This window comes from Pieris napi, chromosome 15 (assembly GCF_905475465.1).
Source record: "Pieris napi chromosome 15, ilPieNapi1.2, whole genome shotgun sequence".
Taxonomy (NCBI): domain Eukaryota; kingdom Metazoa; phylum Arthropoda; class Insecta; order Lepidoptera; family Pieridae; genus Pieris; species Pieris napi.
In genome coordinates, this window is record NC_062248.1 from 12,256,979 (window position 1) to 12,270,869 (window position 13,891).

General features: G+C 39.6%; 1 protein-coding gene across 1 annotated transcript; it reads left to right on the plus strand.

The window, feature by feature from the left end:
• The first annotated feature begins 8,660 nt into the window (after positions 1–8,660).
• LOC125056881 lies at positions 8,661–11,457 on the plus strand. The gene has a single exon (XM_047660200.1). It carries the CDS (start codon positions 9,940–9,942, stop codon positions 11,455–11,457), a length of 1,518 nt encoding a protein of 505 aa, XP_047516156.1. The 5' UTR covers positions 8,661–9,939.
• The last annotated feature ends 2,434 nt before the right edge of the window (positions 11,458–13,891 follow it).

Below are 13,891 nucleotides of genomic sequence, written 5' to 3' on the forward strand. Positions count from 1 at the left end.
GCGACACTCATCCTCTAAAAACAAAATCAATTCATCAAACGAGGGAAGATGAGTGGATGAATCTCCACCATACGCCTGTTCAAATCGGGTGCGCATGTCTAAATTTAGTTTTTGTAACGTTATATGCAACAAAATAAAAGACCAACTATCTACAGGTAAATTTAAACCCCTTAAGGCATTAATTGCCACTAATAAAGGATTTAAAACTTGAATTCTTAAGTTGTGGCTCTGCACGTTACTCTGTAAATTTAATATGACATCTACGTGGCTATCCGCCAGCTTACGTATGTTTTGATAACGCCGCATAAGTAAATCTCTAGCTATATCATAATTATTGTCCACAAGTACTAAGTGTTGGACTAACCGTTTAGCCTCCCCGGTGAGACTAGCCAACAAATATGCCAACTTTTGAGCAGATGTTAAATCAACTCTTGAGTGCACTAAACTATCAAATAAATGAATAAACGCCACCCATTGGCTTAAATCGCCACTAAAATGGGGCAAATCTAGTTTGGGTAACCTACCTATAATACCACTTGAAAAAGTTAAACTATCCTTCGATTGAAGGTTATTTGACTGATTAACCGAAGATTTAATAATCCCAACGGCTTCCCTAATTTGATCAGCCAAATCCTCAGCCTGATCCAAGTCTGCAGAAACCTTGTCCATCACCTCCGGTTCCAAACCCAACTCAAGTAATGCCTGATACGATTTATATAAATCTTTCATTCTATCCTCTAACGCGTCACTTCTTGATAGAAGCGCCTGAACGCGATCTTTTCGCGAAATATTTAAAACGGCCGATCCTAGCCACCGTAATACACCAGCTATTTGTGCCTTGTGCGAGACCGCCATTATAAAAGTATATGAGTACAAACAATAGCACAAAAAATTTAAGAAAAAAAAATAATAAGAAACGGCGAATATAACTAATTACAAAAAACGATTTAAAACACTATTTAAAAAAAACTATAATCCCTACAAACAAAAAAAAAATTAATACATTAATAAGTTATGAACCCAGGACTTATACTACCGAACAATTATTTACTAAAATAGAACCACGCTCTGCTACCAAAAAATTATGTACCACAAAGAACGGTTCGGTGGCCGTCGATACACAATTCATATTAAAATAATAAGTCCTGAGTACATACCTCGTCAATATCTCCTCACAGGAAAATAGGCACACAATAATATCAGCCGTAAGGATTTGGATTAGTGTTAGTATGGGCACAAAAAGAGGTTAGACTGATGATAATTATTGATACCTTGATTGAGTTCTCAAACACGCACTAAACACTCACTATACAATTTTAAATAGTGGACGTGTCTATAATCATCTATATTTAACAAAAGTATATATCCAAATAAAAAATGCTAGACGCACGAGAACACGTAACCCGACAAGCTCAACAAAAGACTAACAAAAAATGATGTGTCGATCGGCCGTGTAAAAATATTTGAGATCACCCTCATCATATTAAATAAAATTAAAATTATGTATTTCGAACAATAGTATAGTACCTATATTAGATTATAAGCTTTTTGTTGTATCTTTAGCCTAGTAACGCACTGATTTTTTTATGATGCTTGAAATTTATTATCAAAACGTACAAGGGTTGAGAACTAAAACGGCAAGCTTTCTCAAGTATTTGTCAACTTCTAATTATAAGATCATCGCTCTTACTGAAACTTGGCTGAAATCTGGTATTTCTAACATGGAATTATTTGACAATAGATACACTGTTTATCGTAGAGATCGTTCAAGTTCTACCAATACCAAATCGGATGGTGGAGGTGTCATATTGGGAGTCTCCAAAGAAATTTCTTCTTTCAGAGTTGAGGCATGGGAATCGGATGTGGAGGACTTATGGGTCACCTTACAAATAAATATTAATAAAATAATAAAGAAACTTTCGATATGTGTAGTATACCTGCCTCCCCCTGTAAAGATTGGGACTTTGACACATTTTTTAGACAGCGTTGACAGAGCTTTAAACTTAAGCGATGACGTCATTATTCTAGGTGACTTCAATCTAGGGTTCATTAATTGGAGATCGCTAAATAATGAAGTTTTTATGACACCTTATAATTATAACAATACACTTGGCTTTGCCTTTATTGATTTTATGTCTATGAATAGCCTAAAGCAATTTAATAGTATAGGTAATAGCGATGATCGTTTCTTAGATTTAGTATTAAGTAATATGTCTAGTATTAATGTATCAGCCCCCTCCGACTCGTTAAGTAAAATATACGCGAATCATCCTAGTTTATTGTTAAGTATTGAATATTCTAAAATATCTTTTTTGCGAACGAGAGGTAACACTAAACTAAATTTTTATAAAGCTGACTATGTGTCTATAATAGGGAATCTGAAAACCATTGATTGGAATGATAGCCTACGCGCTCATGATGATGTTAATGATATGGTATCTGAGTTCTACAAAATTCTTAACACCACTATAAGCAAATTTGTTCCTAAAACGACCATCAAGAAATCTAAGTATCCGGTGTGGTTCAGTTCTTCCGTAATAAAATTACTTGCTGAAAAAGAAAAAACACGTAAGAGGTATCGAATATACAAGAATCCTCGAGACGAAATAGAGTATCGCATTATTAGAAAACGTTGTCACAAACTTTATGATGATTGCTACACTAAATATAAGCGAAATATTGAGGCAAGTATTCCTAATAATCCTAAATGTTTTTGGAGTTTTATTAAAAATAGGAAAGGTGGTCACTCATCGCTTCCCTCTTGCATGAAAATGGACAATGTTACAGCCCAGTCATCACCTGATATTGCTAATCTTTTTGCATATCAATTTTCATCTGTATATACATGTGATGAATCACTTGTTGGCACTTCCACTCCAGACGAAATTGGCAATGTTGATGGCCTAATGTCTCTTAGCTTCAGAGAAGATGAAATATCTAAGAAAATAAAAGGTCTTGATGCTAACAAAGGACCTGGACCAGACTCGATTCCTCCTATCTTTGTAAAACGATGCAGATTTGTGTTATCTTTGCCCCTAACTATTATTTATAATAGATCTCTTAAAGATGGTGTTTTTCCTGAAGTATGGAAAAGGTCTCGTGTTGTACCTGTGTATAAAAAGGGAGATATCACCGACGTAAAAAATTACCGTCCTATTTGTATTTTATCTTGTTTTTACAAGCTCTTTGAGTCTGTCCTGTATCCCGTAATCTCAAAATGTTTAGACGGCTGTATCATTGATGAGCAACATGGTTTTAGAAAAGGCCGTTCAATTCAAACGAACCTCATGTCTTTTGTGACTGAAACATGTCAGGAATTAGATCGTGGGCGCCAGATTGATGCTATATATACTGACTTTAACAATGCCTTTGACAAAGTCAGTCACGCGTTACTGATTCAGAAGCTTCGTGGTTATGGAATGGGAGAGAGTTTGCTGAACTGGTTTAAGTCCTATCTTCGTAACAGGCCTCAGTCAGTAGTTGTTGGAGGCGCTGAGTCTACTCCCTATATTGCGCGATCTGGTGTTCCGCAAGGATCCCATTTGGGACCGTTGCTATTCTTACTATTTGTAAACGACGTTAGGAATCATATAAAGCACTGTAAAGCGTCTCTCTTCGCTGATGATTTAAAAATTTATAAAGTTATTAACACTGTCTGTGATGCTGCTCTAGTTCAAAGTGATCTTAATGGTATACAACATTGGTGCTTTTTAAATGGTATGATCCTCAATATAAATAAGTGCTTTCATATTAAATACACAAGAAAAAAAAACCACTTGTTACTGTGTATAAGCTTGACAGCGCGCCATTGCAGGAGGTTCAGGAGATTCGTGACTTGGGTGTTATTATTGACAAAAAATTAACGTTTACATCACAAGTCAATAAAGTAGTCACCACATCCACACGAATACTTGGATTTCTTAAACGGAATGCGGATTGTTTTGGTTGTACGACTAAAACAATTTTGTACAACGCTCTGGTGCGCAGTCATGTAGAATTTGGCAGTATTATATGGAATCCACCATATGCGATCCATTCGCAACGCGTGGAAAGCATCCAAAGATCTTTTACGCGGCACCTAGCTTTCATAAGCAGAGGATTTTCACATAGGCACCCGTACCATCAGCGACTCAAAAAATTTAATATGATATCTCTGTACAATCGAAGAACTTTAGCCGGTGTTACCTTCTTGCATAAATTACTCAATAACTATATACAGAGCAGTGACCTCTTACAGGAAATCAAATTTGTCGTCCCTCACTCATTCCCTAGGTTTAAAATCAATAATATCTTTCAAATTCCTTTTGCCAAAACCAACCTAGGAGTTCAGGCACCTCTCGTTCGAATTCTTCGCGATTTTAACAAATTGAACACAGCGTATCCAGAGCTGGATATATTCGGTAGTGGGCTGATCGGTTTTAGAGAAAGCATTTGCAAGTGCCTTTCTCAAACCTAATTTCGCTGTTTTGATGATGATTTTTCTTTTTTTTCTGCTCTAAGTGCCAACAAATTTCTGTAATATTTTTTTTATTTTATTGTGTGCTTTTACTATCGTATATGTTTTAATTGTAATTTTTATTTCTATTTAATTTTTTTTTTGTGATACTTATGCTTATATTAATTGTCACACATTTTAGATGCGAGATTTTTTGTAAAATAATTAGTAATTTTAGTACTGTGTGTGATGTTATAAGCTTAAACTAAATAAATAAATAAATCGGCATGGTGGGCGTTAAAATCGCCAAGTATCACGATTTCAGCGGTAGGAACCCTTTCAAGCAGGGAATCTGTAGCCATTTGGATGTGCTCAATGAGTCGGTCAGTTTCGGTATTTCCGCTATGGGACCTATACAGGCATGCGTAGAATCGCGGATGGTCATCGCAGTCTACGCGCAGCCAGAGGTTAGATAGGTCCCTTCCTTCAAGCGTCCCGAGGCGACGAGAACAGATATCCTCTCTGACGTACACGCAAACTCCAGCCCGCGGCACAAATGAATGTTCCAATTTGTACCCCGGGTAGGAGAGGTAGGAAGTATCAGCGGGGGAGGAAATCTGAGTCTCGGTAAGAAAGAGCAAGGCCGGCTTCGCAGTCTCTAAATGGTAGTGGACAGCGTTGATGTTGGAATTGAGCCCCCTAACATTTGTGAAGTCCACGGCGAGTGTGGACGGGGGTGCCTTTGTTAAATTGCTCCGTTTGCCCCGAGAACGATTACTGTTGTTTTTTATCGAGCGCAGAATTGCCCTCCCCAGAATACGAAGGGCAGCCTGTGCGTCCACCACCGGGTGCTGTGTGTCCCGGTGTTGGACGCCCAGAGGGGGATTCTCCACCGCGAGCGCGTGTGGTACCCCCCTGGGGTAGTTTCTGTTTTTTCTGCACCTTCATATTTCTTGTAGAGGGGGGGGGGGGAGGGGGATGGGCCCCGGGAGTCTCTCTCACCGCACGAAACGCGAGTACAATAGGGCGAACCAATTGCATCACGCCGGTTTTCTGAGAGACAGTGGTACTGCCCCGGTCGTGCTTGCCCATTTGGCTGAAGCCCGAAGGCAACAGCATGGCACTCCCACTAGGAAAGTAGTAGTAGTAATACAGTAGTAGTATAGTAGTAGTTTACATATTAAACCTAAATAAAACTTAATATAATACACCATAAGAACCGTTTTTGGTAATCAGCGTGTCCTGTGACACATAGGCCTCTTCCAGCTGCTTCCATTATTTTATGATGGTAGCTCTTCTTGTCCAATTTGTGCCTCCTATTCTCTTTATATAGTCTGCCCATCTCTAGCTCTGTCTTCCTCTTTTCCTTTTTCCATCGCGCGGTTGCCTTTTGTAATTATTTTGGTTCATTTCCACATGCTATCTCTCGGCATGTGCCCGGTCCAGCACCATTTCAATTGCCTTATTTTCTTAATAATGTCCTCTACTTTGGTCGTTGTTCTTACCTCTTCTGCTCTTTTTCGATGTCTCAGTGCTTGCCCATGCACCACCCACCATGCTTCTTTCCATTCCTCTTTGGCATATTCTCAACTTTAGAAGATTTCTGAGATAATGCCCAAGTCTGGCAGCCGTGACACTTGGTAAGATACAATTGAACACCTTTTTCTCCGCTGCCATTCGGTAGTCTTAGGGGCAGGTAACCAACAAAAAATGTCACTCAGCAACTTATTAATCATACCTCAATATTACAAAAATGGTTCTATTTTTTCTGTATATTATTTACAAATTCTACTCAAAAAGTTTAGCTTTGGAAATTCCAGCAGTCTTCAGGCTCATTTGTTTTAGTTCACAGCTTATCTTATATAGCTTATATAGCAATTTCTTGGATATTGGTATGAGTATAATAAACAAATACTTAGTCTAACTTTATTCAATAAACAAAAATGTCGGTACAGTGAGACTTCACATAATAAAAAATACAAGAAATACATAGTACAGGCTCGTGACCGCATAACACGGCTCACTTCATGTCCGGTTTGTGGTTCCCTCGGTAAAGTTCCCTGTGCATATTAAGTGTGTACATTTTCACATTTACGCTTTAATTGTACTTCGAACGAAGCCGGGCATTGCACATCGCCCTATTACGGATAAAATGGATGGCATTTTTTAAAAAGTGAAGCAAGATCGGCATATCGGTTACGACGTAGCTGAAGATCGGGGAATTGACCACAAAACAGTTTTGGCGTATTTGAAAAAAAAACTGGGTACACAATAAAGCTCGATATCTGGGTACCTCACGAGCTCACTGGAAGAAACCTAATGGGCCGTGTACTCATTTTTGATTCTTTATTACGACGTAATGAAACCTAACAATTTTTGAAGAAGCTGATAACTGATGATGAAAAGTGGATCACGTACGACAAGAACGTGCGAAAAAGGTCGTGGTCAAAGGCAGGCTTCACAGACTTGGCGAAACCCGGGTTAACTCACAACAAGGTGATGCTGTGTGTGTGGTGAGATTGGAAGGGCATTATTCATTATGAGCTGTTACCACCAGGCAGGACAAAACAGGAGAAAACACTAATGAGATTAAAGCAAGGAGTTGAGACAAAGCGGCCGGAATTAATCAGCAGAAGGGGTGTGGTTTTTCATCAAGATAACGCTAGACATCACACATCTTTAGCCACTCAGCAAAAATTAAGAGAGCTTGGCTGGGAGGTGTTAATGCAACCGACGTATAGACCTGACCTTGCACCTTCAGATTTCCACCTGTTTCAGTCTCTTCAGAATTCTTTAGGCAGTGTCAGGTTAACATCACGAGAGGACTGCCAAAACCAATTGTCGCGGTATTTTGATCAGAAGCCCCAAAATTTCTATAGCAATGGGATCATACCCATACCTACAAGATGGCAAAAAGTTATAGAGCAAAATGGTACCTACATACTTTAGTTAAATGTAAATAAACTATATTAAAAAATGTTATGAATTTTCTTGAAAAATGCGAACAACCTTTTTCCCCAACCTATTATTATAAGTAATATAACATAATATTGTGTTTACTGCGCTGATCTAAGAGTATAAGAGGCTGCCGTTTTTTGTCTGAGCTTTTATATTATATTTAATAAAGTTTAAATTTTTTTCAGTTTTAAACCATCAGAATTAATCGCTGTAGTTGGTTCATTATCGAGAACGAAAGGTGGTACAACGTATGAAATAAACAAAGTCATTTCTCACAAAGAATATAACAAGCCAAATAGATACAGCAACGATATTGCTGTTATAAGTACGAAAGAGGCCATCGAATTCTATAAAAAGGTTAAGCCCCTGCCATTACCCACAAAGGATATCACGGCTGGATTGTCGTGTGTAGTGAGCGGCTGGGGTCTCCTTGTGAGTTAACTGTATCGCGGAGATAAATATTTGTAAAAATCTAATATATAAAATTCTCGTGTCGCGGTGTTTGTAGTTAAACTTCTCCGAAACGGCTTGACAGATTCTCATGAACTTTTGTGTGCATATTGGGTATGTCTGAGAATCGGACAACATCTATTTTTCATCCCGCTAAATGTTGAGGGTAGTCCACCCCTAAATTATTATTTTTTTTAATTTTTAGATATATTTTTATTAATTTTAAGTTTTTTGGCAATTTTAAGGCCTTATGTTTAACGATTGCATGTATTTTAATGGATTAAGTAAATACATGTGAGAAAATGATGACTAGTCGGCCACCCTGCAGACGTTGTCAGAGCCCATGTAAAGACGCACGGCTCGTCCGATTCTCCATTTGAGAGGAGGGAGACCATCTTCCTTGAAGACGACGAGGTCTCCTTCTTGAAGATTTCGCTCATGATGGCGTCCTTTGTACCGCTGTTGGAGTTCTAGTAGGTATTCGTTTCTCCACCGTGCCCAGAAGTGTTGGCGCAGTCCCTCGATCATTCGGTATCGACAGCGGATGCGTGTCTTCAAGTCGGATGCCGGAGGTGATGGCAGTGACGTCAGCGGCCGTCCGATGATGAAGTGCCCTGGGGTGAGAGGAGAAAGGTCGTTTGGGTCAGATGTTAAAGGAGTAAGGGGTCGGGAGTTGAGGATCGCTTCGATTTGCGTAAAAAGCGTGCTCAACTCCTCGAAAGTTAATGCTGTATTCCCCGCTATGCGCTTTAAGTGATGCTTTGCGCTTTTTATGCCGGCCTCCCATAGACCTCCGAGTGAAGGTGAATAAGCGCACAGCTACGCGTGAACATCCCTAGCATGAGGGCGATTGTCTGTGGACAGCGTCCCATCCCTGAGAAGCCCTGCGGGGAGCGGGCGGGCGCGAGGGGAGGGACCGAGCGGCAGCGTACGCGCCGGACGCGTCACTAGCCACCACCGCACGCTACTGAGCACACGCACTCTTACCTCGTTAATTTGTACCATTACGTTATCCAACTTAGTTTAAATGTTTTAAAGAACCTAACATGTAAAATAGTTTTTGTTTAAATAAATCACAAACAAAATTGGCGACCGTGACAGGACAAGGTGGATCCAGGAGGACGGACGCGGCCATCACCAGACATACAAGATCGCCAGTTAAGTAGTGCCATCCTATCCATTATTTTTCCAAAATACTTTCCTCCTTCGATTTGTATCGAAGCGAGCTCAATATCTGCGTGATTCGCTTACAATAGCATTTCAGTGTGCGCATGGGCTCTTGCCTACCGAGTTTGGTCCTTTATCCCTACTCGTGCATGATTGCCACATGCGTGACACTTTATTATTTTCCAGCAAATTATTTCGTAAGTTCATTATCGTAGTGTTTCCATCACTGCTAGCTTGCAATAATTTGTATGGCATAAAATCTTTTCTTTGGCTACGCCATCTTTGGTATTTGATTTGGTACATTGCGCAATAGCACGTTTTGTGTGAAATAATTTTCCTAATGCTAAAAGCGCGAGCTTCCTAAAATCATCATTAGCATTGCATAAATCGGGATTCTTAATTAAGGTGGGTGTGGCTAGTCATCATTTTCTCACATGTATTTACTTAATCCATTAAAATACATGCAATCGTTAAACATAAGGCCTTAAAATTGCCAAAAAACTTAAAATTAATGTCTAATAAACCATTCTCTCGTAATATTTTATTTTTTCATGCCTCAATTCTTATGCTAAAATCTCTAGTGTGTCATAGATCGCCATTATTCCAACAAGTGTTTCTTCGTACGTTATTCACGTGAAACCCCGGTGAATTCCAGGATTGATCATCTTCCTGCCCAGTGGACATTACAGCCTGCCTATCACGTGGCTGCCCTGGGCGCATCGTGCCTTCCCGGGTCGTACCGAGCTCGACGTGCTGAGCTGCCACGTGCAATATCGCGAGGACTTGACCACCGTGTCAACTGGTTTGGTGCACAGATTACTTTCTCTAATTGATTGTTTGCCCTTTTTTTGAATCGTGCTTATCACAAACGTACCCCATTCTCTTACATACCTAAGTTCGTACCTAGGTACTTAATTTAAATTCGAATCATGTCTAAAGCGGATGCTGCTGATAAGTTTGAAGGCGAAGGCTCTTCTAGCGATTCAATCGAGTTTCATAGGCTAATTAATCTGCGCCGGTCAATGAAGGGACGCTTAACTAAATTCGAAAATCACATAACACCTTTAAAATCTGTGAAACCAGGTGATCTAAGTAGTATACAGGTCAAGGAACTAATCAATCGCCTAAACAAGGTACAGTCTATGTTCTCTGAGTTCGATGAGGTAGAAAATAGGTTAGAAGCTTTGAATGATGATTCTGATGAACGTGATGATATCGAGGATAGGTTTTTTTCGTTGATATCTCTTGCTCAGGAGTTAATAGAGTCATGTTCCAAGTCTGATTCCAAACAGAGACCGAGTAGTGCTCTTTCACACCGGTCTGGTGGCAGTTGTGACCACCATGCAATCAAACTACCTACTATCAAGCTGCCTACCTTTGACGGGAACTACCTTAAGTGGCTTGAATTTAGAGACACATTCGAGTCCATGATCAATCAAAACGATTCAATTTCAGAAATAAATAAATTTCATTATTTGAGATCATCTTTAGAGGGAGGTGCAACTGTAGTCATAAAGTCAATTGAGTTCACTTCCAAAAATTATAGCTTGGCATGGAATCTCTTGTGTGAACGTTACGATAACAAAAACATTTTAATCAATAACCACATAAAAGCGTTATTTAGCATGGATCCTTTATTCCGTGAATCTCACAAGGCTATTAGATATTTAATAGACACTTTCTTAAAGAACTTAAGAGCTCTCGAGAACTTAGATCAACCAACTGACAAATGGGACGTTCTCATTTGTTTCATTATTTGCTCAAAATTAGATTCAGTCACCTGCAGGAAGTGGGAAGAGCATAAAAATACCTTGCCCAACTTACCGTCATTAGCAGACATGATTCTATTTCTTCGAAACCGTGCTGACATTCTTGAGACGATGTCTGCCAATAGCACTGAACGATCTAAACCTGAACCTAAAGTAGTAAGGAGTAGTGATAATAAGAGCGCATTCCTACCACGAAGCTCGAAAAGTTTCGTGTCGTCATCAAGCTCTAAACGCAAAAACATTCATAATTGTCCAATATGTAAGCATCAGCATAGTATAGTACATTGCAACGTCTTTAAAGATTTACCTCTTAAAGTTCGGTTAGACGAAGTCGTAAAATTAAACCTTTGCTCGAACTGTCTCAGGAGGGGTCACGTTGTGGAAGACTGTCGCCTTCAAAGTACTTGTAGGGAGTGCGGAAAACGACATAACACGCTCTTGCACTCAGTCAGTGAACCAGCCGTCAAACCGGCAGCCGTTGAATCCACATTAACTTCAACAAATTCTGTGTCACTGTCCGCACAGTCTTCTAATCAGCAGGTTCTTCTATGCACTGCATTGGTCAGGGTCACTGATCCACAGAGTAAAAATACTCACCTTGCTCGAGCTCTGCTTGATGCAGGAAGTCAGTCATGCTTCATATCTGAATGGATATCACGGCTGGATTGTCGTGTGTAGTGAGCGGCTGGGGTCTCCTTGTGAGTTAACTGTATCGCGGAGATAAATATTTGTAAAAATCTAATATATAAAATTCTCGTGTCGCGGTGTTTGTAGTTAAACTTCTCCGAAACGGCTTGACAGATTCTCATGAACTTTTGTGTGCATATTGGGTATGTCTGAGAATCGGACAACATCTATTTTTCATCCCGCTAAATGTTGAGGGTAGTCCACCCCTAAATTATTATTTTTTTTAATTTTTAGATATATTTTTTTTTATACAACATATCAAAATACATGGGGTTAGGGTTAGGGTAGTAGGACTCCTTTCTCCGCAATTAGACTCGTGGTTGGTCCGTTGTGCGTACGAGTCCTGGCTAATTTAGCCAGCCTAGCTCCTTCCAGAAGCACAGAAGTCTCCTGGGCACTTCACAGGCTTCCCGGAGCGACCTCACCGTTCCGAGGATTTTTTCACGTTGATTAGCCACAGCCTCGCATTCCAGGACTACGTGGGTGACTGTTTCCTCTGCGCTGAAACAGCCTCTGCACAGGGGGCTGTCTGTCGCGCCTAGGACAAAAAGATGTTTATTTAGGAGGCAATGACCCGTTATTGTCCCTATCATTATTTTAAGGTTGGTTCTATTTAAGTTTAGTAGTCGCTTTGTCAGTTGCGGGTTTACTGCTGGCAGAGCCACTTTGGACTGTCTGCAGGCCGCACCATGCGACCATCGTTGTTGCTGGAGTTCAGCGGATCTCTGGCGAATCCAGGTTCGCACCAGCGAGAAGGGCAAAGGAAGGAGCGGATACGGGCCAGCAGGCATCATTCCGGAGCCTCTTTTCGCAAGCTCGTCTGCAGCATCATTGCCGAGAGATCCACTGTGTCCCTTTATCCACTGCAAGGTAACCCTATTGGTTCGGGTTATGACCTCCAGTGCTTCATGACACTCCAGTATTAGTTTGCTGTTGGTTTTTTTGTTTCCGAGCGCCATCAGCACGGATGCACTGTCGGATACGAATTTAATGCAAAAGTCATTAATCCCTAGCCGTTGCACGGCTCTGGCTGCTTCGGTTAAGGCGACACATTCACATTGAAAGATCGTGCTCTGTGTGCCCAAGGGTAGGTGTATGTTGATGTTGAGATCAAGAGAGAATATGCCAGCGCCTGAGCCAGACCCTGTTTTGGATCCATCTGTATATATACGTAGCTCATTCACGGTCGACCGATCATGTTCCTCTTCCCTCAGTTGTATGTGATATTTTCTGTTAAATATTAATTGGTCAGTGATTCTATCAAAATACATACTACCCTTAATTTTCACCCCTCTACGATCAACCCCTATCTTTATTTTATTAGATAGTTATATTTATTAAACTAAAAAAAGTTTCCTAGAAATAATAAACCTACATGGCAAAACGACGTTTGCCCGGTCAGCTAGTTATAATATAAAAAGAAATGTTACTGGCGAACTTATGTCTTTAAATCAATTGAATTCATAAGTAATTTGTATACTTTTAGGGCGGTAAGAAGTCATCGCCTAAGAATTTGCAGTATCTGTATGTAAATACTTTAACCAGCGACGATTGTAGGCTCTTAAGAGATGATTATGACCCTATAAATTCCAACCAGATGTGTACCCTTAACAAATTTGGAGAAGGAACATGCCACGTGAGTATATATTTAAAGAGCGCGTCACGATTTTTGTAAATAGGCACGAAGCATTGAGAGCTGAATTATTTCGCAACTAATCTGTTTCAACGGTATACAACTACACAGCCTAGGGATGTAGATTTATCTAGCTTACTGTTTTTATGCTTCGTAGCAGATGGTCTAAGATGCCGATATACAACGACCTTCACCGAGATGCTTATTTAATGAAACGTATTTTATATTTAATTTAATATGTCAATAAATATAATCCATATGGGTTGCCCAGAAAATTTCAGTCCAGACTATTTTAATTAATATTAAAAAAAAATATTATTTAAACATTTCACCGGTATGATTATTAGATAAATTCTATACCAATCGAAAGTATGAAGCCCATAGAATATGCAAACGTTAGGTTGTTTTTAATCAATTAATTATTTATGTGTATATTTTTTATATGACGTCATGACGACTATATTTGTTTGCAGGGAACCTTGAGGGAAATGCCCGATAATTTTGAAGCTCGTGTGGTATTCGGGGGATTATTTTTCCGACCCAAATGTCGGCCAATAGAATTGCACCATGAGACGAAATGTACAGTTAACAAATAAGAATTTCATAATGAATAAAACAACTACTTAATACTTTTCTTGAAGCAACGACCAGAGAAAATTTTCACAAAAAATTATCAGTATAATACCATGTAGGTTGTACCACGTGACGTCGAATGGTGCAATTCTATTGGCCGATATTTGGGTCGGAAAAATAATCATTTATAAATTATTATAAATTTCGTTGCTCAAATTA

What these genes read in the sequence shown, in the direction of transcription:
- LOC125056881 (XM_047660200.1), top strand. Translation starts at nt 9,940, where the DNA reads ATGTCTAAAGCGGATGCTGCTGATAAGTTTGAAGGCGAAGGCTCTTCT.